Source organism: Bombina bombina, chromosome 2 (genome assembly GCF_027579735.1).
Source record: "Bombina bombina isolate aBomBom1 chromosome 2, aBomBom1.pri, whole genome shotgun sequence".
Taxonomy (NCBI): domain Eukaryota; kingdom Metazoa; phylum Chordata; class Amphibia; order Anura; family Bombinatoridae; genus Bombina; species Bombina bombina.
The window spans coordinates 1400638639-1400662765 of record NC_069500.1 but is presented as its reverse complement, the minus strand read 5'-3'; the positions used below and the strand labels follow the sequence as shown (position 1 = coordinate 1400662765).

General features: G+C 40.3%; 1 protein-coding gene across 2 annotated transcripts in view; it reads left to right on the top strand.

Annotated features, from left to right (window-relative positions):
- The window catches only part of HSPA12B (heat shock protein family A (Hsp70) member 12B), a 184174-nt gene extending 161065 nt beyond the window's left edge, over positions 1-23109 (top strand). For both annotated transcript variants that reach the window (XM_053704327.1, XM_053704328.1), the window contains exons 12-13: positions 12738-12841; positions 21227-23109. In XM_053704327.1, coding sequence (XP_053560302.1) covers positions 12738-12841; positions 21227-21867 — 745 coding nt within the window. In that variant the 3' untranslated portion in view covers positions 21868-23109. The remainder of the gene's footprint in view (positions 1-12737; positions 12842-21226) is intronic.
- The last annotated feature ends 1018 nt before the right edge of the window (positions 23110-24127 follow it).

Here is a 24127-nt window from a genome sequence, read left to right as displayed (position 1 = left end):
TTTGAGAGGAGCGTACACTCTTGTTAGGATCAAGGAGGGCCATGAATGGAAAACAGCATTTAACACCAGGAGCGGGCATTATGAGTATCTTGTAATGCCCTTTGGCCTATGTAATGCTCCTGCTGTTTTACAGGAATTTATTAATGATGTCCTACGAGATATGTTGCAACAGTGTGTTGTGGTGTACTTAGACGACATTCTCATACACTCACCCACACTTGAGGCTCATCGTTCTGATGTTACACGGGTTCTTCAGAGACTACGTGAGAACGGCCTGTTTTGTAAACTCGAGAAATGTGAGTTCCATCAGACTCAAGTAACCTTCCTAGGTTATGTTATCTCTGTTGCAGGGTTCTCCATGGATCCTGACAAGTTATCTGCAGTTCTGCAGTGGCCTCGCCCAGTTGGTCTTCGGTCTATTCAACGTTTTTTGGGGTTCGCCAATTACTATAGGAAGTTTATTAAAAACTTTTCTTCCTTGGTCAAACCTATCACAGACATGACCCGTAAAGAGAATGATCCACTCCATTGGTCACCTACTGCCATTAAGGCCTTTGATAGTCTTAAGACTGCCTTTGCTGCCGCTCCAGTTCTGGCTCATCCTAACCCTGTCCTGCCTTTCGTTCTTGAGGTCGATGCGTCTGAGGCTGGAGTAGGTGCCCTCTTGTCTCAACTTCCTACGCCTGACGGTTCCTTGCATCCGTGTGGTTTTTTCTCTAAGAAATTGTCTCCAGCGGAGTGCAATTATGAAATTGGCAACAGGGAATTACTGGTCATAATTTTGTCACTCAAGGAATGGAGGCATCTTCTCGAGGGTACTAGCGTGCCAGTGCTCATTCTTACTGACCACAAGAATTTAACTTATCTATCTGAAGCAAAACGTTTGTCGCCCCAACAGGCCAGATGGGCGCTATTTTTGTCTTGGTTTAATTATGTGGTTTCCTACCTGCCTGGTAGTAAGAATATTAAGGTTGATACCCTCTCTTGACAATTTTTGCCTCTGTCCAAGGAGGAATCTGTACCCACTCCAGTTATACCTCCTGACCATATTTTGGCTACCATACGTACTAATTTGACTTCTCCCTTAGGGGAGGAGATTCTGGCTGCACAAACCAATGCACCTCCTGAGAAACCTAGTGGTAAGTGTTTTGTCCTGAGAATCTTCGACTAAACTTTTGCACACTTACCACTATCCTAAAGCCGCAGGTTACCCAGGCAAGAACCAAATGATTTGGTCTGTCACTCGACAATTCTGGTGGCCAGGTCTTCATTCTGATGTTGCTGCGTATGTTGCCTCCTGCTCAGTTTGTGCACAGAATAAGACTCCTCAACGTCTTCCTGTGGGTCTTCTTCAACCTATTGCTAATGGTGAGTGTCCTTGGACACATCTTTCCATGGACTTCATTGTCAAGCTTCCTGTTTCCGATGGCAATACTGTTATCCTTATGGTGGTTGACAGTTTTTCTAAAATGTCACATTGCATTCCCTTGAAGAAGTTGCCTACCGCTCAGGAGCTTGCTTCAACTTTTGCCCGGGAAGTTTTCCGTTTACATGGGTTACCCAAGGAGATAGTGTCTGACCGGGGTAGCCAGTTTGTCTCCAGATTTTGGCGTTCTTTTTGTGCTCAAATGGGGATCCAGCTTTCCTTCTCCTTGGCATATCACCCTCAATCCAATGGGGCGGCGGAACGGTCTAATCAAGCTCTGGAACAGTTCCTCCATTGCTATGTCTCAGATCACCACAATAATTGGTCTGAACTGTTACCTGGTGCAGAGTTTGCTCGTAATAGTGCTATTAATGCTTCCTCCAAGTTATCCCCATTCATGGCAAATTATGGGTTTCAACCATCCTTGTTGCCCGATTCATTCATGTCTCAGGGTATTCCGGCTTTGGAAGAGCATCTCCGGCAACTCCTTTCCACGTGGGTGCAGATTCAGGATTGCCTTCATCGTTCTATGCAGCGCCAAATGTTCCAGGCTGATCGTAGGCGTCTGCCCACGCCTTCCTACCAGGTTGGTGAGAGAGTTTGGCTGTCCTCCCACAACTTGAACCTTTGTGTGCCTTCCAATAAACTGGCTCCCTGTTATATTGGTCCTTTTCGTATACTCCGACGGGTTAATCCTGTGGCCTACGCTCTTGACCTTCCTCCTGCAATGCGCATCTCCAATGTTTTTCATGTCTCCCTCTTGAAACCATTGGTTTGTAATTGGTTTACCACTGTGTTGCCTAGTCCCCATCCTATCTTTGTTGACAACCATGAGGAGTATGAGGTCAGTAGCATTATTGACTCTTGTATGTCCAGGGGCCACGTTCAGTATTTGGTTCACTGGAGGGGCTACAGTCCGGAGGAGCGTTCATGGGTTCCCTCCTCTGATATTCATGCTCCCGCCCTCCTCCGTGCCTTCCATGCCCGTTTCCCCAATAAACCTTTTGTCCTCCCGCGGGGGAGGGGTCATTGAGGGGAGGGTACTGTCAGGGTTTTTTCCTGCTTTGTTTGCCATGTGCTGCTGGCAGCCATTTTACTCACCTCTCTTGCTGACTATGGTGCATACTGTGTGATGCTGCTTATTTCCTGCACTTCCTTTTATGGTCAGACTAGTGTACATCATCCGTGTGAGACAGGATGCAGTCTCAGAATTGTGATGTCATCACTTATTATTTAAAGGGCCTCTGTTCAGTATGCTTTGCCCTTGCGTTGTCTCAGACCTGTTTGTGAGAGCTCCTGTGTATTACCTGGCTGTCTGATGTCCCTCCTGGTTCCTGATCCCTAGATGTTCTGCCTGTTCCTGACTTTGCTGTTCTCCTTGTTCCTGTTTCTGGCTCGTCTGACTACTTGCTTTGGCTCCTGACTCGGCTCGTCTTACTATTCGCTTTGGCTCCTGACTCGGCTCGTATGACTACCAGCTCTGGTTTTGATTCCTGGCTTGTTATTTGACTTATGGGCTTTTTATTATTTTTTGCTATTAATAAAAGGTGTGATTATCTTTGCACTTCTCGTCTCAGTCTGATTCCTGGTATCCTGACAGATGCTCCACGCCGGATGTCTTCAGGATGGACCCGCTCCGCGCCACCGGGCTGAAGATAGAAGATGCCGCCTGGATGAAGATAGAAGATGCCGTCTGGATGGATGAAGACTTCGCTGCCTGGATGTTCAGACTTCAGAAACTGTAAGTGGATCGTCGGGGGTTAGTGTTAGGTTTTTTTTTTTTAACTTTTTTTGGGTGGGTTTTTTTTAGATTAGGTTTTGGGGTTTTCTAAAAAGAGCTAAATGCCCTTTTCAGGGCAATGAAAAAGAGCTGAATGCCCTTTTGAGGGCAATGCCCATACAAATGCCCTTTTCAGGGCAATGGATAACTTATGTTTTTGTTAGAGTTAGGTTTTTATTTTGGGGGGTTGGTTGGGTGGTGGGTTTTACTGTTGGGGGGCTCTTTGTATTTGTTTTCAGGGAAAAGAGCTGATTTCTTTAGGACAATGCCCTACAAAAGGCCCTTTTAAGGGCTATTGGTAGATTATTGTAGGCTAGGGTTTTTTTATTTTGGGGGACTTTTTTATTTTTATAGGGCTATTAGATCAGGTGTAATTGATTTTATTTTGGATAATTTCTTTTGTTATTTTTCGTAATTTAGTGTTTATTATTTGTTGTAATTTTTTTTTTGTAATTTAGTATTTTTTATTTTTAGTAATTGTAGATTTTTTTTAGAAGTGTTAGGTTTTTTTAATGTGTAATTTAGTTTATTTAATTTGTAGTTATTTTAATTTTAGTATAATAGTAATGTTAGTTTAATTTATAGTTTATTTTTTTTTAATTTCACAGGTAAGTTTTTATTTCTTTTAAGATAGGGATCTTGTAATTTTAATTTAAAGTTGGCAGGTTGTTAGGTTTAGGGGTTAATAGTTTAATTTAGCTTTCTTCTATAAGATACGACGAGTCCACGGATTCATCCTTTACTTGTGGAATATTATCCTCCTGCTAACAGGAAGTGGCAAAGAGCACCACAGCAGAGCTGTCTATATAGCTCCTCCCTTGACTCCACCCCCAGTCATTCTCTTTGCCTACTTTAAGTGATAGGAAGGGTAAAGTGCAAGAGGTGATAAAATGTTAGTTTTTATTTTCTTCAAGCAAGATTTTTTTGTTTTAAATGGTACTGGTGAGTGCTATTTGTTCCCAGGCAGCAGATGGATGAAGACTTCTGCCTGGAGACTGATGATCTTAGCTGTTGTTACTAAGATCCAGAGAAGTTCCCACAGAATGGCTGAGGAGTACTTAAGAAACTTCAGTGTGAGGAACGTTTTTCATGCTGCAAGCATTGAGGTATGTTCAGTCATTTTTTTCTGGAGAGACTGTGTTATTTCCGAATTGGCTGACATTATCCCCATGAGAGAAAGGGTAAGCAGTAATCCTAAATGTATAGAGAGGGGTATTACTGGACCTGTATGTTGGGCTATAAAAAATGGTTGATACTGATGACAGTATGTTTGTGAGCAAACGTTTCTGTGTTGGGAGCTAAAAAAAAGGCAAACGTTTTGTTTTATTTTCACAATGGAGGGTACACATGGCTTCACTTGGATGGGTATATGAACCCATATGGCTAGGTTTTAGACCGCTCTGGTGCGGTTATTGTTAAGGCTGTGAGACATCGAGTTTGATGGGCGGGGCCTATTTTCGCGCCTCAGTTGCGCAGTTGTTTTTCCCAGGCAAGCAGCAAGCTCCAACTCTGGTGGGCTTTTCAGACAAGTTTGGGCCTAATCGAAGGGTTAATCCGATTTTGCAGACCCCTGAGGGCAGGTAGGCGCCACAGCTGTGGCGAGGTGCAGGGGGTGTTTTTGTTTAACTATAACGTTTTTGCTATAACGTTTTTTGTTCTTAAGGGTTAAGTATTCCTTTCCTTGTGGGGCAATCTTACCTGATAATTTGGGATACGTTTCTCATAAAATTGATAGAATTTTAACGTTTTAAAGCAGTTTTGGAAAAATTGTATGCTTTTTTTTCTCTTAAAGGCGCAGTACCGTTTATTCAGATTGTTATTTTTTTCACAAAATAAAGTGTTTTCAAGCCTGTTTGTGGTCATTAGTAGCCTGTTTTAACATGTCTGACATCCAGGAAAGTCAATGTTCCATGTGTTTAGAAGCCATTGTGGAACCCCCACTTCAAATGTGTCCCTCATGTACTGAAAGGGCCTTACATTGCAAAGAACATATTTTAGCTGATAAAAGTATGTCTCAGGATGATTCTCAGTCAGAAGAGAATCAGGTTATGCCATCCACTTCTCCCCAAGTGTCACAACCTTTAACGCCCGCCCAAGCGACGCCAAGTACTTCTAGTGCGTCTAATTCTTTCATCCTGCAAGATATGGCTGCAGTTATGCCTACTACCCTTACAGAGGTATTATCTAAACTGCCAGGTTTACAGGGTAAGCGCCGTAGGTCAGGAATTAGAGTAAATGCTGAGCCCTCTGATGCTTTATTGGCCATCTCCGATGTACCCTCACAGTGTTCTGATTTGGGGGTGGGGGAATTGCTGTCTGAGGGAGAGCTTTCTGATTCAGGAAAGATGTTTCCTCAAAAAGACTCAGATGTGACGGCCTTTAAATTTAAGCTTGAACACCTCCGCTTGTTACTCAGGGAGGTCTTATCGACGCTGGGTGATTGTGACCCTATTGTCATCCCGCCAGAGAAACTGTGTAAAATGGATAAATATCTAGAGGTCCCTACTTACACTAATGTTTTTCCAGTTCCTAGAAGAATTTCAGACATTGTTACTAAGGAATGGGATAGACCAGGCATTCCGTTCTCTCCCCCTCCTACTTTTAAGAAAATGTTTCCCATATCTGACACCATTCAGGATTCGTGGCAGACGGTCCCTAAGGTGGAGGGAGCTATTTCTACTCTGGCTAAGCGTACAACTATACCTATTGTGGACAGTTGTGCTTTCAAAGATCCTATGGATAAAAAAATTAGAAGGACTTCTAAAGAAGTTGTTTATTCATCAGGGTTTTCTTCTGCAACCTATAGCGTGCATTGTTCCAGTAACTACTGCAGCGGCTTTTTGGTTTGAGGCTCTAGAGGAGTCTCTTAAGGTTGAGACCCCATTAGATGAGATTTTGGATAGAATTAAGGCTCTCAAGCTAGCTAATTCTTTTATTACAGATGCCGCTTTCCAGATGGCTAAATTAGCGGCTAAGAATGCAGGCTTTGCCATTTTAGTGCGTAGAGTGTTATGGCTTAAGTCATGGTCTGCTGATGTGTCATCTAAATCCAAGCTTTTAGCTATTCCTTTTAAGGGTAAGATCCTATTCGGGCCTCAACTAAAGGAGATCATTTCTGATATTCCTCAGGACAAGTCGGTTAAAATGAGGGCCAAACAGAATAATTTTCGTTCCTTTCGAAACTTTAAAGGCGGTCCCTCTACCTCCTCATCCACTTCCAAGCAGGAGGGGAATTTTGCTCAATCCAAGTCAGTCTGGAGACCTAACCAGACCTGGAATAAAGGTAAACAGGCCAAGAAGCCCGCTGCTGCTACCAAGACAGCATGAAGGGGCAGCCCCCGATCCGGGACCGGATCTAGTAGGGGGAAGACTTTCTCTCTTTGCTCAGGCTTGGGCAAAAGACGTTCAGGATTCCTGGGCATTAGAAATTCTGACTCAGGGATATCGTCTAGAGTTCAAAGATTCTCTCCCAAGGGGGAGATTTCATCTTTCACGTTTGTCTGTAAACCAGATAAAAAGAGAGGCGTTCTTACGCTGTGTAGAAGACCTATATACCATGGGTGTAATCTGCCCAGTTCCAAAATTAGAACAAGGGCAGGAGTTTTACTCCAATCTGTTCGTGGTTCCCAAAAAAGAGGGAACTTTCAACTATCTGGATGATATTTTGATTCAGGCGTCAACTTACAATTTAGCCAAATCTCACACGGACATTGTGTTGGCTTTTGTAAGAACTCACGGGTGGAAGGTGAACATAAAAAATAGTTCACTTGTTCCTCTGACAAGAGTTCCATTCCTAGGTACTCTGATAGACTCGGTAGACATGAAGATTTTTCTGACGGAGGTCAGAAAATCAAAGATCTTAACTACTTGCCGAGCACTTCATTCCATTCCTCAGCCATCAGTGGCTCAGTGTATGGAGGTAATTGGACTAATGGTAGCGGCAATGGATATAGTTCCATTTGCTCGCTTACATCTCAGGCCACTGCATCTGTGCATGCTCAGACAGTGGAATGGGGATTATGCGGATTTATCTCCGCAGATAACTCTGGATCTAGAGACCAGAGACTCTCTTCATTGGTGGTTGTCACAGGATCATCTGTCCCAGGGAATGTGCTTCCGCAGGCCAGCTTCGGCTGGGGTGCAGTCTGGAATTCCCTGAAGGCTCAGGGTGTGTGAACTCAGAAGGAGTCCTTACTACCAATAAATATTCTGGAACTGAGAGCGATATTCAACGTGCTTCAAGCGTGGCCTCAGCTGGCTTCGGCCAAATTTATAAGATTCCAGTCAGACAATATCACGACTGTAGCATATATCAATCATCAAGGGGGAACAAAGAGTTCTCTAGCGATGATAGAGGTTTCCAAAATAATTCTATGGGCAGAGACACACTCTTGCCATCTATCTGCAATATATATCACAGGAGTGGAGAACTGGGAAGCGGATTTTCTAAGTCATCAGACTTTTCATCCGGGGGAGTGGGAACTCCATCCGGAGGTGTTTGCAAAATTGATTCATCAATGGGGCACACCGGAATTGGATCTGATGGCATCTCGTCAGAATGCCAAACTTCCTTGTTACGGGTCCAGATCAAGGGATCCTCAAGCAGTACTGATAGATGCTCTAGCAGTACCATGGTCATTCAACCTGGCTTATGTGTTTCCTCCTTTTCCTCTCCTACCTTGTCTGATTGCAAGAATCAAATAGGAGAGGGCTTCGGTCATTTTGATAGCGTCTGCATGGCCACGCAGGACTTGGTATGCAGACCTGGTGGAAATGTCATCTCTGCCACCTTGGAAACTGCCATTGAGATGGGACCTTCTCATTCATGGTCCGTTCCAACATCCAAATCTAGTTTCTGTGCAGCTGACTGCCTGCAGATTGAACGCTTGATTCTATCTAAGCGGGGTTTCTCTGAGTCGGTCATTGATACTTTGATTCAGGATCGGAAGCCTGTCACTAGGAAAATTTATCAGAAGATATGGCGTAAATATCTTTATTGGTGCGAATCCAAAGGCTACTCATGGAGTAAGATCAGGATTCCTAGGATTTTGTCCTTTCTCCAAGAAGGATTGGAGAAGGGGTTATCAGCTAGTTCCTTAAAGGGACAGATTTCTGCTTTGTCAATCTTACTACACAAGCATCTGGCAGATGTCCCAGACGTTCAGTCGTTTTTTAAGGCTTTGGTTAGAATTAAGCCTGTGTTTAAACCTGTTGCTCCACCATGGAGTTTGAATTTAGTTCTTAATGTTCTTCAAGGGGTTCCGTTTGAACCCATGCATTCCATAGATATTAAACTTCTATCTTGGAAAGTTCTGTTTTTAGTTGCTATCTCTTCTGCTCGAAGAGTTTCTGAGCTTTTTGCATTACAATGCGATTCGCCTTATCTTATATTCCATTCTGATAAGGTGGTTTTGCGTACCAAACCTGGATTCCTTCCTAAGGTGGTTTCCAATAAGAATATTAATCAGGAAATTGTTGTTCCTTCTCTGTGTCCTAATCCTTCTTCTAAGAAGGAGCGTCTGTTACATAACTTGGACGTGGTTCGTGCCTTGAAGTTTTACTTGCAAGCGACCAAGGATTTCTGTCAAACATCTCCTCTGTTTGTTGTCTATTCTGCAAAGCGTAGAGGTCAAAAGGCTACGGCTACCTCTCTTTCTTTTTGGCTGAAAAGCATCATCAGTTTGGCATACGAGACTGCTGGACAGCAGCCTCCTGAAAAAATTACAGCTCATTCTACTAGAGCGGTGGCTTCCACATGGGCTTTTAAAAACAATGCTTCTGTTGAACAGATTTGTAAGGCTGCGACTTGGTCTTCCCTTCATACCTTTCCAAATTTTACAAATTTGATACTTTTGCTTCTTCTGAGGCTATTTTTGGGAGAAAGGTTCTTCAAGCAGTGGTGCCTTCCGTTTAGGTATCTGTCTTGTCCCTCCCGTTCATCTGTGTCCTGTAGCTTTGGTATTGTATCCCACAAGTAAAGGATGAATCCGTGGACTCGTCGTGTCTTATAGAAGAAAAGGAAATTTATGCTTACCTGATAAATTGATTTCTTCTATGATACGACGAGTCCACGGCCCGCCCTGTCAATTTAAGACAGATTATTTTTTGGTTTAAAACTTCAGTCACCTCTGCACCTTTAGTTTCTCCTTTTTCTTCCTATACCTTCGGTCGAATGACTGGGGGGTGGAGTCAAGGGAGGAGCTATATAGACAGCTCTGCAGTGGTGCTTTTTGCCACTTCCTGTTAGCAGGAGGATAATATCCCACAAGTAAAGGATGAATCCGTGGACTCGTCGTATCATAGAAGAAATCAATATATCAGGTAAGCATAAATTTCCTTTTTTGCAATGTGGGGGGCTGTTGGTATATGGGTTAATAGGTTTATTTAGTGGCAGTGATGTGGGAGGCCAGACATTTAGGGGTTAATAACTTTATTTAGTGGCGGCTATGTCGGGGAGCGGTAGAATAGGGGTTAATATCTTTGTTGTAGTGTGGGTGATGTTGGGGTGTGGGGGAATAGGGGTTTATAACTTTATTATAGTGGCGGCGATATCGGGAGACGCAGTTTAGGGGGTTAATACATTTATTTTGGGGGCGGTAGATTATGGGTTAATAACTTTTTTAAAGGTGTCGGCGATGTCGGGGGCAGCAGATTAGGGGTTAATAACTTTATTTTGGTGGCGGAGATGTTGGGAGCGTCAGATTAGGGGTTAATAACGTTATGTAGGTGGTGGCGATGTCGGGGCAGCAGATTAGGGGTTAATAACTTTATTTAGGTGGCGGCGATGTCGGGAGCGGCAGATTAGGGTTTAATAACTTTATTTAGGTCTCGGCGATGTAGGGGGCGGCGGTTTATGTTAGGGTGTTAGGTTTAAACGTAACTTTTTTCCCCATAGACATCAGTGAGGTTGCGTTACGGAGCTTTTCATTCCGCTATCGCAGGTGTTAATTTTTTTTCTAACACTCTCTCCCCATTAATGTCTATGGGGAAAGCGTGCACAAGCACGTCAAAGCAGCGCTTGGATTTTGTGCGGTATGGAGCTCATCGCAACCATATCGCACGCCAGGGGCATATTTAGGTGTTGTGCTGCCCTAGGCACTCAAAATTCTGCTGCCCCCTCCCCCAGAAAAAAAAAAAAGGTTTTAGGCCTTTTTTCCCCTTAATATTTTTTTGGTCAGTGTGTAAAAAAAAAATGGCTAGCAAAACACTTGCATACGGGTGGGTTGAATTGCATGCACCTCATACCATTTTCTCCCTGAGAGAAGGGAGAGAAAAGAAGGGGAGGGGAGAAAAGGGAGAGAAAGAAGGAAGGGAGAAGAGAAAAGTGGGTAGGGAGAGGAGAAAATGGGGGAGGGAAAGAAAATGATAGAAGGGAGCAAGGGAGGGAGTTGAGAGAAAGAAGGGAGGGAGGAAGGCAGTAAGAGAGGGAAAGAAATAAGGGAAGGAGTTGAGGAAGGGCGGGAGAAAGGGAAAGAAGGAAGGGAGGGAAAGAAGAACACACTTTGAAAACTCACTGCCCTTTACATGCAACAACATACTGTAATTACCATCATTCAAGTAATGAAACGTTTTAAGTGTTTGTTTACTATTTACTCCGTGGGTTCATGAATGCAGAGAAAGCAATTAGTAGCTAACATACATTAGCGCTGAGAGTTTATGATTAGACATCACATGAATGCAGAGAAAGCTATTAGTAGCTAACATACATTAGCGCTGAGAGTTTATGATTAGACATCACATGAATGCAGAGAAAGCTAGCTATTAGTAGCTAACATACATTAGCGCTGAGAGTTTATGATTAGACATCACATGAATGCAGAGAAAGCTAATTATTAGTAGCTAACATACATTAGTGCTGAGAGTTTATGATTAGACATCACATGAATGCAGAGACAGCTAGCTATTAGTAGCTAACATACATTAGCGCTGAGAGTTTATGATTAGACATCACATGAATGCAGAGAAAGCTAGCTATTAGTAGCTAACATACATTAGCACTGAGAGTTTATGATTAGACATCACATGAATGCAGAGACAGCTAGCTATTAGTAGCTAACATACATTAGCGCTGAGAGTTTATGATTAGACATCACATGAATGCAGAGAAAGCTAGCTATTAGTAGCTAACATACATTAGCACTGAGAGTTTATGATTAGACATCACATGAATGCAGAGAAAGCCAGCTATTAGTAGCTAACATACATTGGCGCTGAGAGTTTATGATTAGACATCACATGAATGCAGAGAAAGCTATTAGTAGCTAACATACATTAGTGCTGAGAGTTTATGATTAGACATCACATGAATGCAGAGAAAGCTATTAGTAGCTAACATACATTAGTGCTGAGAGTTTATGATTAGACATCACATGAACGCAGCGAAAGCTAGCTATTAGTAGCTAACATACATTAGCGCTGAGAGTTTATGATTAGACATCACATGAATGCAGAGAGCTAGCTATTAGTAACTAACATACATTAGCACTGAGAGTTTATGATTAGACATCACATGAATGCAGAGACAGCTAGCTATTAGTAGCTAACATACACATTAGCGCTGAGAGTTTATGATTAGACATCACATGAATGCAGAGAGAGCTAGCTATTAGTAGCTAACATACATTAGCGCTGAGAGTTTACGATTAGACATCACAGACTGATCTAAGCAGTGCACAGACGCATCCAGTCTGTTAGTAACTAAGACCTGCAATAAGCACTGCACTCGCAGATCCACCACAGCTGACAAGGGGAGGCAGCATATCGGCACAAGGTCTTCTCCAGCCTCACCTTGTAAGCATATCCCCGGGCAAGTTTCTCACCAAGAGCGCTTCCACTGCAAAAATGCCGGCAGCTCTAAATGAAGCAACGGTTTAAAGGAGCACTGCCTGTAAAGAGTGACCTTGATCAGTGCACGTGCCTTGTCTTCTCTGTAAAAGCCTGCACTTTATCGCTCACTGTACTGTGTGCTGGCTTTTAGAGAGAGGATAGGGCAGATTTGCTGCCCCTCCCAAATCTGTTGCCCTAGGCACCGGCCTTGTTGGCCTAGGCCATAATACTCCCCTGTTGCACGCACAAGGCGGCTTTTATGAAACTTGTAATGGCAGCTCTATGGAGGGTGCAATAACGCAACTTTTGTTGTGTTCGTTTTGCACCCTCTATAAAGCAAAAGCTTGTAATCTAGGTGAGAGTAATTAAACAACAAATAAAAGTAGAAATAGGTAGTGTATTGTGAAATTCCACACCCACTGCACCAGTTAAGGTCAATGTTTTGTACAAATTGTATCTGAAACTACCTCTTAGTGCAGCTACAAACCACTTTTTGTCTCACTAACCTCTAGAGTGTAATCTCTTCAGAGCAGGGCCCTAGAAGACTTGTATCCATTTACACTGTAAAGTTTTAATATATTGTATTTTATATTCCGCAGTAAGGTACTGATTGCTGCAAAATATGGTTGCTTTTTACAGATATTAATAATAATAATAATAATTGCTATCATCATTAACTTTTTTTTCTATTTGCTTCTAATGCAGTTTAAACTATGTGAAGTGGTCATCGCAAGGAATGCTGCGGATGTCCTCCGAGGCTATGAATGACCTGTTCCAGCCGACCATCTGTCAGATAGTTCAGCACATAGGTACAGAATGCCGGTTTATCTCTTAACATCTTATGTATTTTAACAATTATACCAATATATATATATACTTCGTGAGAACAGTTTGGATTTTTTTGGATTAGGCCTGAAGATCACTCACCAGCATGTAGAAAAATCAAATAATACAAAATCTTTGGAGGTATTTTTGAGTGTTATATTATAATGTATGTGTAATGCCCGTGGGATATTTCCCTATCAGACCAAACTTGGCCAGTAGTCTTCTTATCCCGGCGTCAAGTGGAAGGATAAGGAAATATCCCAGAACAAAGTGAGTGTAAGAAATGAGGTAAGCAGTACTCACGGTAGACAGGGTAGTCCTTCACGGCAATAAGATCAAGGCGGAGAATGGTCAGACACAAGCAGAGGTTCAGCAACAAAAGAAAATCCAGCAGTTTAGCAGTTCAGGGTTAAACAGGCAGAGTTCATCAATATTAACGCAATCCAGCAATTCAAGGGTTAAACAGGCAGAGTAGTTAGGCAAGCAGAGTTCAGTAATTTTAAAGCAGCAATGCAATGGTTAAACAGACAGAGTAGTCAGAAAAGCAGAGTTCGGTAATATTAAGGCAATCCAGCAATTCAAGGGTTAAACAGGCAGAGTAGTCAGACAAGCAGAGTTAAGTAATATTAAGGCAATCCGGCAATTCAAGTAATAAAGCACCTTGGAGCACACACAGTAACACCTTTACTTGGGCAGTGAATGTTATGCAGGTACTTACATAGGCGCCGATTCGCGCCAAGGAGTTCAAAGGATCCGGCTTGAGAGCGGAAAAGACGTGTGGCGATGACATCATTGCCGCACTCTCACAGGAACCACTGCGTCCCTGGCAACAACCAGAGTGGCGTTACAGTATGTGTCTCACCTTCACATCTAGAACCCTGCATAGCTAGATTAACAGCTCTCAAAGTAAAATGTTTCTTTCTAAATTTCTTTGAGGTCCCCGAGGTAATGAAGAGACATCTTAGATCATCTTACCAAACCAGAGAACTTTAGATCAGTGGGACCTTAATGAGAATAGGAGTAAACCAAACTTGTGGCTGTGGAATAAAAATAATAATAGCCTGGGTAGTGCTATGAGAATCAGGGGGGTGTAGTCAAATATGCAGGGCACTAATCCATAAGATCAGGACTGGCAGAAATCTAGTAGAGAGATGCCAATGCCCCCACATAATACTATTCCAATCCAAGATGCATGCTGGGGGCAAGACCTGGAAGGGTAGCCTTTGGTGTGACATAGGTTGGCTTAAAATGTTTGACCACTTGTTCCAGATGAACCACTCTCTATTCTACATCACATAACTGGTGATTACCATATGTGTAAGCATTTTACCCTCGGGGTCCATCTTTGATAGTGCCATGGACACTTTTCTCCTATAACAGATGGTTGTGAAGTGTATAGCACATGCACAAAGCAGTTGGTGCCCTTGTAGGGCTTCAGATAATCATTGTTTCACATGTGATGAATGGGAAACCTCTCCTTAAAAACAGCTCAATGGCTTACATGCATAAACACTCGTGAGTTTGCAGGGGGGCTTTGTAATGGTGATATCATGTTCAAAATTAGTTCTACCATTTCGCTAGTTGGTGTTCATGCCTATAGTTGTGAGAGTTGCCCAACACATGATACAGCGCATGTAACCGCTAGCAACACGGAAAAACAGCAATTACAAACACAATGCTTAAGAAACAGTGTTTCAAAATGGTTTGTGTAAATATTTGTAACTAGTCTTAAAGCCCGTTCACATGGGCCATTTTTTGCAGTACAGCGGTCCCACCCCTTGCTCTCTCTCCCCCTCTCTTTTGTACTCTCTCCCCCTCTCTTTTGCGCTCTCTCCCCCTCTCTTTGGCGCTCTCTCTCGCTCTACCTCTCTTTTGCTCTCTCTCTCCCCCCTCTCGTTTGCTCTCTCTCCCGCCTCTCTTTTGCTCTCTCTCCCCCCTCTCCCCTCCTCTCTTTTGCTCTCTCTCTCCCCCCTCTCTTTTGCTCTCTCTCCCCTCCTCTCTTTTGTTCTCTCTCTCCCTCCTCTCTTTTGCTCTCTCTCCCCCCTCTCCCCTCCTCTCTCTCTCCCCCTCTCTTTTGCTCTTTCTCCCCCCTCTATCCCCCTCTCTTTTGCTCTTTCTCCCCCCCCTCTCTTTTGCTCTTTCTCCCCCCTCTATCCCCCTCTCTTTTGCTCTGTCTCTCTCCCCTCTCTTTTTCTCTCTCTCCCCCCTCTCTTCTGCACTTTCCCCTCTCTTCTGCTCTTCCCCCTCTCTTTAGCTCTTTTCTATCTCTTTTTGTCTCTCCCCCTCTCTTTCTATTTCTCTCCCCTCTCTGTCGCGCCGAACGCACCCGGCCACGCCCCTACCTGATATGTATTGTCAGGTAAGGCCAGGTGTGTTTGTCCTCTTGCTGTCTCTACTGCGCATGACAGCTTCGGACAAACACACTTGGCCTTTTATATAATAGGATAATAAACTATTTGCATGTCTGTTTTGTTGTAATAATGTTTAAGTAGTCTCACTGGATAGAAAGAAATGTGTCTTGAGGGGCCGACCATGGCTTTTCCAGGGCGTTCTAGAGGCGTGGTGAGGATTTGTCAGCTACACTAGGCCCAGCATGCAGAATTCATAAAGAAACGATCTTGTGGTTATGTCTCATTATCTTAAAGCTAAGAAAGGTTGCCTGCTTTTTTCTTATTTTTTCTTTTAATTCTCTTTAACTCATTTCTAGTTTGCTTTTGTACGTATGTTAACCTGCACTAACTTGTTTTTTTTTTTGGTTTTTTTTTTTATTCTTCAACCTTTTGAAGCAGTATTTGTGATGCTGTTGCCCCAGTAAAACTCATTCAAAGCCCTAAAAGATGAACAGTTATTAGAAAATGACTGGTCGACATCACAAGGGGTGGATACAAGTTTTTATGAATTTATAAATAAGTTGTGATGTAGTGAGAGTTTTTTTTCTTATGGTCAGGTATGTTTGTCTCGCGCTGCAGTCTCTACTGCGCATGACTGCATCGGACAAACATACCTGGTCTTTTATAATATAGGATTGTTTGCTTTTGAACTTGAACAAATTATTCAAAAATAGAAGCCTGGTTATGCCCATTTTATAATAAGGCCTTTAGAAGCCTGTCTCTGTCTATTATAAATAACGGTCAGCCAGTGGCCATCTTGGTTAAGGATGCCGGCACATAGTTGAACGGTGAGCGGAGAGTGCGGGAGGGAGCTGGAGGGACGCTTCAGAATTTAGTGCCTACAGGCAAATGGGCGGTAAATCCAGCCCTGCCCAGTGCTTAAAGGACCAGTCAACACAGTAGATTTGCATAATCAACAAATGCAAGATAACAAGACAATGGAATAGCACTTAGTCTGAACTTCAAATGAGTAGTAGATTTTTTATCTACTCCCCCTGTACCATGTGACAGCCATCAGCCATTCACAAATGCATACACGTACCATGTGACATCAATCAGCCATTCACAAATGCATACACACTTATTCTTGCACATGCTCAGTAGGAGCTGGTGACTCAAAAAGTTTAAATATAAAAAGAATGTGCACATTTTGTTATTTGAAGTAAATTGGAAAGTTGTTTAAAATGGCATGCTCTATCTGAATAATGAAAGTTTAAGTTTGATTGAGTGTCCCTTTAAGGGAACAATGCAGCCAAAATTAGAATTCACATGGATACATTTCAGTTTTTAAAAGAAACATTTTTAAAAAAATAGATTTATTAGCAAAAATGCTTCTAATAAAAGCTATAGCTGTTTCAAAAGTGTATTTAAGTATGCACCGTGCACCAGCATTTTAAACACAACACTTATACCATCTGGTAATGACTCAATTTGTTAATTGCTGACATGATAAAGCCCCACTGGTGTTCTGAGCAGCTGCAGTATTTAACATGCTGGTGCACTAAGAATATCTAGCTATGCTTCACATGCACACACATAGAAAAATGTTAACACTAAAACAGTGATAAGTTTTACCTAAAACATTTTTTGCCAATATATTTATATTTCAAATATGTTTCTATTCAAGTATGTAATTCATCTATGTGCATTTCAGTTTTGACTGGAATGTCCCTTTAAAATGTCCAATAGTCAGGGCAATTGCAGAAGACAAGTAAGAAAAAAGGCTTGACCTATATTTAACAATAAGTGAATTAGTAACTTTTTTCTACACTTGTTAATTTATAGTAATATTTCCATTTATCTTTATACCATTACGACAGGTGCAAAGGTGATTTGTATCTCTATATATAGTGTTGCATTATTCATATTTTTTTTAAGAATACTTTACTAAATAACATAAAAAGTATTGTCGTGACTTTTAAAGAATATTAAAGGGACAGTAAAGTCAAAATTAAATTTTCATGATTCAGATAGGGCTGCAATTTTAAACAACATTCCAGTAGTCTTTTATTATTAAACTTGCTTTGTTCCCTTGGTGGTATTTTTGAAAAGCTAAACCTAGCTAGGCTCAAACTGATTTCTAAACCGTTGAAAACCGCCTCTTAGCTCAGAGCATTTTGAAGGTTTTTCACAGTTAGACAGTACAAGTTCATGTGGGTCATATAGATAACATTGTGCTCACTCTCATGGAGTTATTTAGGAGCCTGCACTGATTGGCTAAACTGCATGTCTGTCAAAAGCACTTTCTTAAGGGGGCAGCCTGCAGAGGCTTAGATACAAGGTAATTACAGAGGTAAAACATATATTAATATTACTGTGTTGGTTATGCAAATCTGGGGAAAGGGTAATAAAGGGATTATCTATCTTTTTAACAATACACATTCTGGTGTAGACTGTCCCTTTAACCTTTTAAAGCCGTTATGCCGTTCCATTCCGTCATAATTAGACTGGGCTTTAAAGCCGTTATGACGGAATGGAACGTCATAACTAACGGCTGTCCTGAAGCCTTCTGTGCTTCAGGGATTTAATCGCGGTCTGGAGGGCGTTCCTAGGATTGTAGGGACGCCCCCCAGATGCGATCCAATAATTGAAATCTCGCGATCGTATGCACGATCGCGTAGTTTCAATTTGTCTACATCGGAACAGTTGTTCCGATGTAGGCACTTTAACCCTGTCACGAAAGGGTTAAATGTCAGGTACAAGTGCAATAAATACAATACAACATTAGAAGTCACAATTCATTCATGTACAACAATATATCATGCTATTATCACAATAAAATGGCATTTTCACATAGAAAACAGCTCAATACAAGTGTTACAGATTGTTGTGAAAAGGATTAAACAAGTCTAAATCGTTTGCCCTTTGTTTAAAATTTCCACAACAATAATATGCAAAAATCAGTAGAATAATACAATGTATTGAATATTATTCTGTAAAATTAAATGTGGTCTACAATCATATACGTAAGATGGTAAAGAACCTGCAAACAGTAAAATGCCAAGTGTTCAATAAGCTTTACGTTCATGATTCAGATAGAGCCACAAATCAGCAAGCGCTACCCAAGTGCTGAACCAAAATTGGGCCAGCTCCTAAGCTTACATTCCTGTTTTTCAAATAAAGATACCAAGAGAATGAATACATTTTAATAATAGGAGTAAATTAGAAAAATGCTTAAAATTGCATGCTCTATCTGAATCATGAAAGAAAAAATATTGGGTTTCATATGATGTCATAAAGAAGAAAAGTATCTTCCTTTTTAATACATTTTTGTTAGAGTGTTCTTTCCTTTTTAAACAGTGCAAAAAGCATAATGGAAAACATAATTACCAGAAGAGTTTATATTCCTGGACTCATTATCACTTAGTGCTAACCTTTCTGACCAAAACTACTTTTGTGGTTTGTGACATTATACTGTCCCAAAATATTTTATGACTTGACATTGAACAGATTAATGACAAAAGTAAACATATTTGTTGAATAATATAAATTAAAGTTATACTAAACCCATTTTTTTTTCTTTCATGATTCAGATAGAGTAGCAATTTTAAAGGGCCAGTAAACCTAGAAAATAATGTTATATAATCCTGCACATAGTGCAGAATTATATAACATTATATTAGTGCTAGCTTTATATAACATAATATTGCCGGTGAAAGTTTTATTAAAAAAAAGGGTTTTTCAGACCCGCCCTCTGTGCTCTACTGAGCGCGTCTGGTTTTCCTTCTGAGCGCATCTGGAAAGCTGTCTAGTCACAGCCTGACCTGACTGCGCCATTACACTCAATGCAGCTCGCTCCTTCTCTGTCTGATAGCGGGAGCGAGCTGCATTGAGTGTAATGGCGCGATCGGGCCAGGCTGTGACTAGACAGCTGCCCAGATGCGCTCAAAGGGAAAACCAGACCCGCTCAGTAGAGCACAGAGGGCGGGTCTGAAAAACCCTCTTTTTTAATAAAAATTCACAGGCAATATTATGTTATATAAAGTTAGCACTATTATAATGTTATATAATTTTGCACTATGTGCAGAATTATATAACATTATTTTCTAGGTTTACTGCCTCTTTAAGCAACTTTATAACTTACTCCTATTATCTATTTTTCTTCGTTCTCTTGCTATCTTTATTTGAAAAAGCAGAAATATAAGGTTAGAAGCCGGCTCATTTTTGGTTCAGCACCTGGGTAGCGTTTGATGATGATTATTATTATTATTATCAGGTATTTGTAGAGTGCCAACAGATTCGGCAGCTCTATGATGATTGGTGGCTACATTTAGCCACCAATCAGCAAGTGCTACCAAGGTTCTGAACCAAAAATGGGCTGGCTCTTAAGCTTTACATTCCTGCGTTTTCAAATAAAGATAGCAAGAGAACGAAGACAATTATTATAGGAGTAAATTAGAAAGTTGCTTAAAATTGCATGCTCTATCTGAATCATGAAAGAAAAAATTTAGGTTTAGTGTCCCTTTAATATGAAAACCTCAATAGAATATTTTGTATTTACTTTGAATTTAAGTGATGTGTATGTTAATAAAATGTTATATAAAAATCATTATGCCATATAGATATGTATTATGCTTGTGTTATACATTAAAAGGAAATTGTATTAAAGGGATAGTAATGTCACATTGAAAGTTCATGTTTTAAATAAACCATATGATTTTAAACAACGTTCCCATTTACTTCTAATATCTTATTGGTTTTGTTCTCTTGGTACACGTTTTTTGAAGGCTTAGAGGGCGATTTATCAAGCTGAGGCAGACAGGAGCACACATACGCGCCCATGCCTGCCGCAGCTCGCCTCTGCCGGGCTAAATTCCCCTGGTGGAATTCAGCATTGCACACAAGCCAATCAAGCGCTGGCAGGAGCTGTCAATCTCCCTGGTTGGACTAGGCCGCGGAGAATGAATTTTGCCAATTTAGAGGTGGCAAAAGATTGGGGAAACATTGGTCTGATGACCGCTGCTTGTTAAATATGGCGTGCAGGTTCTCTTGTGAGAACCTGCAGCCGTAGTGGGTCGAACGGCTTGCGAAGCCTTTGATAAATCAAACTCTAAACCTAGGTAGGCTGAAAGGAGCTTAGTAGTTTGTACGTGTCATTAGAATTCTATAACAGCCCTATAAACATTGTTGCAAACACTGCTGCAAGATGGCTAAGACACATGCACACTCCTAAACTCAGCCAGGAATACTCTTTAACAAAGGATACCAAGAGAACTAATCAAAATTCCTGACATAATTCATTCCACCACTTGGTGTGTGAGCTGGCTCAGTGTTTGAATGAAGGTTCACAGGACAAATGCTGCATATATGCATATGCTCCCAAACAGTGATAGCTTTCACTACAAACATTTTTGCTAATAGAAATATAACACAATAATTAATTTTATACCACAAGAATTAATCTAATCAAAATTGAAATCCATTCTTAAACTTTTGAAATGTGACCATTATGTCCATTTTAAGTACAAATAATATATAACTATTTAGCAGGTCATCACTTGGCTGTGGTGTTCTCATTATCTGCCGTTTGGAAGAAATTGGTAGCACAGAAGTTTGCTTCTGAGTGCTTAGACAACCCATATGCTTCTTTATCCGGATAGATTAGCTCAGTTGGGATTTTGAATAAAAAGAGCTCAAAATAAAAGACTAAATATAGCCACAAGTCACAAACATGTTGGGTCAGCAAAGCCAAGTAAACCTGGGTTATCAGTATTCACTTTTCTTTAGGAAATCTTTTGGGTCATGCAATTTAAGAGAACCACCCAAAAAACAAATAACAATAAGTGTTGTCTGTTTTATGTATTAGAATAAAAACAAGTAGACATCTTTGCAGACAACCATCATAAATGCATCTTTTGGGTTAGAGGTCTATATACATTTTGATCACTATTGTATTCTTTATATTGTGACTGATTAACATGTTCCATTTTTTTCTTTCACTTCTATAAAACTGACTCTTATTTACCTTTATATTTTTAGAGGACCTGATGAAAAAACCAGAGGTGAAAGGCATAAAATACCTGTTTTTGGTTGGGGGCTTCGCAGAGTCTCCAATGCTACAGAATGCCGTCCAAACAGCTTTCAGTGAAGTCTGTCGTGTCATTATACCACAAGATGTTGGTCTCACCATACTCAAAGGAGCTGTCCTTTTTGGCTTGGACCCCACCATAGTGAGAGTTAGACGTTCCCCATTAACCTACGGAGTTGGTGTTCTCAACAAGTTTGTGGAAGGGAAGCATCCAAAAGAAAAACTTCTTGTGAAAGAAGGAAAGAATTGGTGCACTGATATTTTTGACAAATTTGTTTCAGTGGATCAGTCAGTGGCCCTTGGAGATATTGTTCAACGTAGCTACTGCCCAGCTCGACTTGGCCAACGCAAAATCATCATCAACATTTATTGCTCATCTACAGATGACGTGGTATACATTACTGATCCCGGTGTAAGGAAGTGTGGAACCATAAACCTGGAATTGCCAGACATAAATGAGTCCAATGCAAAACTGGGTCGCCGGGAGATCAAAGCCAGTATGCAGTTTGGGGACACTGAAATTAAAGTGACTGCCATGGATGTTAAAACTTCAAAGACAGTGCGAGCCGCCATAGATTTCCTTTCCAACTGACAAAGTTATCATCCCATTTAATAATAATTTCTAGCACATTTTGTAAATTATAAAGAAACAGCTACATTTTGGGGACTAACATATTTTACACCATTAAATGATAAAGAAGACTGTAATCTGTGTTAGAACTCAGTTCTATTGGCAAATAATTTTCACAAGACTCTCGTTAAAAGTTAACAAGGAATTTTTACCACTTGGGAAACCAATTCGAGCACTGCAACTTTATAAGAAATTACAGTTGTACTAACATATGCAGAAATGAATGGTGTATTTTATGATTATGTTGAGTGGATACTATAGCAACAGTAGAATCCAGTTTTCTTGTGTCATGAATTAGAGGGCTTGAATGCATTTTAATTGATAATCTACTGTACATGAAGTGTTAGATTGTTTGCAAGGTATCTCTTCTCTTTGTTTGCAGGAACAGATGACAACACTTTGTACATTATTTTAATTAGTTCAAACTTAAAAAAAAACAAAGGACTAATTCTATGGACAAATCAATTTTACAAAAAGACAAAAAAACAACAATTTTAAAATGCATTTTCTTACTACTGAAATAGTTTAGCGTAAAAATAGGCATTGTTACCAAAGCTCTTATATTATGTTTTATACCTAAAATCTATGCACAATATTATTCAGGATAATCATTTTCATTTTATCTATCCACATATATCTTACTCAGTGTTTTAAATATCTTACTAAATTTCATTTTCTTTAAAATTGCCAGTTATTTCGTCTACATATTTTATATGAAAACTTTTATATGTACTCCAAAATTTTATTTTTGTATTTGTAACCCTAGTTCTGCTTTCTAAGTGGTTTATGATATTCATAATGCTTGATATGTGCAATTTATAATCCAGTTGAAGTAAACAATAACCCATGTTTTAACCTATTTACTTCTGAATATTTTTTTAAACATAAATGTCAATGGTCTATATGAGGTAGCCAAACAAGTCATAGGCTGAACATGCCAGTAACATTATTATTTCAGGCTAAACTTTGAAAAATCATTTAAAAATTAACAGAAGGTTTTCCATTAAAGTCTTTTCTTTCCTAACAGTACAATTCAGTTAGAGACTTTTGTTGATTGCCACTTAAAGGGGCATTGTACATTAGATTTTTCTTAGCATAAATGTTTTGTAGATGACCCATTTATATAGCCCATCTGGGTGTGTTTTTGTAAAAATGTATAGTTTTGCTTCTTTTTAAATAATATTGTGCTGATTTTCCCCAAAATGTCTCTGTGCATATTCTTTATAGTAGTGTCTATTATATGCAGTTAAATGAAAAAGGGTGTACACTGTCCCTTTAATAAATGCCCCTTACAGACAATGCAAAAATACATGCATTAATGACTGCTTGTATCTGATTTAAAGGGACACTAAACTAAGAGAATATTATTTAAAAGATTGCTAGTTATTTTTCCTAAAGAAAAAAAAAAGGATAATGCATACCTGTTTAAAGGGACATAAACGTTTTAGTGTTTAGTTACATTTATTTATTGTTTATCCTTTGTTGAAACATAACTCCTATCCATAAGAGCATACTGAGATAGGCTCAGGACTGTGCATGTTTCTTCAGCACTGTATGTGTAACATTGTTTCAAGCAATGTTGCAAACACTGCTGCCACATTCTAAGAGGTCATTTTGATAATCAAAGTAATCAAGGACATTGTATTAGTAAACTCTATCTGAATCATGTAAGTTTGACTACTGTGCCCTTTAAAGAGCTATTGATTGACACACAGAACGCTCACTGTATGCTTATGCATTTATTGTTCATTGGCTGATAAGGACAGCTCCCACAGCTGGGTTGGTTGACAGGGACCTGATTCCACCAACAAGAAAACAGTAGTTTTATTCTGCACAATGGCAACTGTAATACCTCTTTATATACTTTTTCTTTTATGTCTTTTGTTTATTGAGAGAAGGTCTAACAACATATATGTATATACTCTCCTCATTACCGTTATCAGTTATTTATCAGAATGCTATTCTTTACTTTCAGAATATAGTAAAGTGACATAAAACCCACTTATTTGTTTCACAGACAGGACCTGCAATTTTAAACAACTTAATAATTGATTTTTAATATCAAATTTTCTTCGCTCTCTTTATATCTTTTGTTAAAAAGCAGAGAGGTAAGCTTCGGAGCACGCATGTGTCTAAAGCACTATATGGCAGCAGTTTCTCACGAATGTTATAAATTTGTAAGAGCACTAAATGGCAGCACTATTCCTTACTAGACGGGATC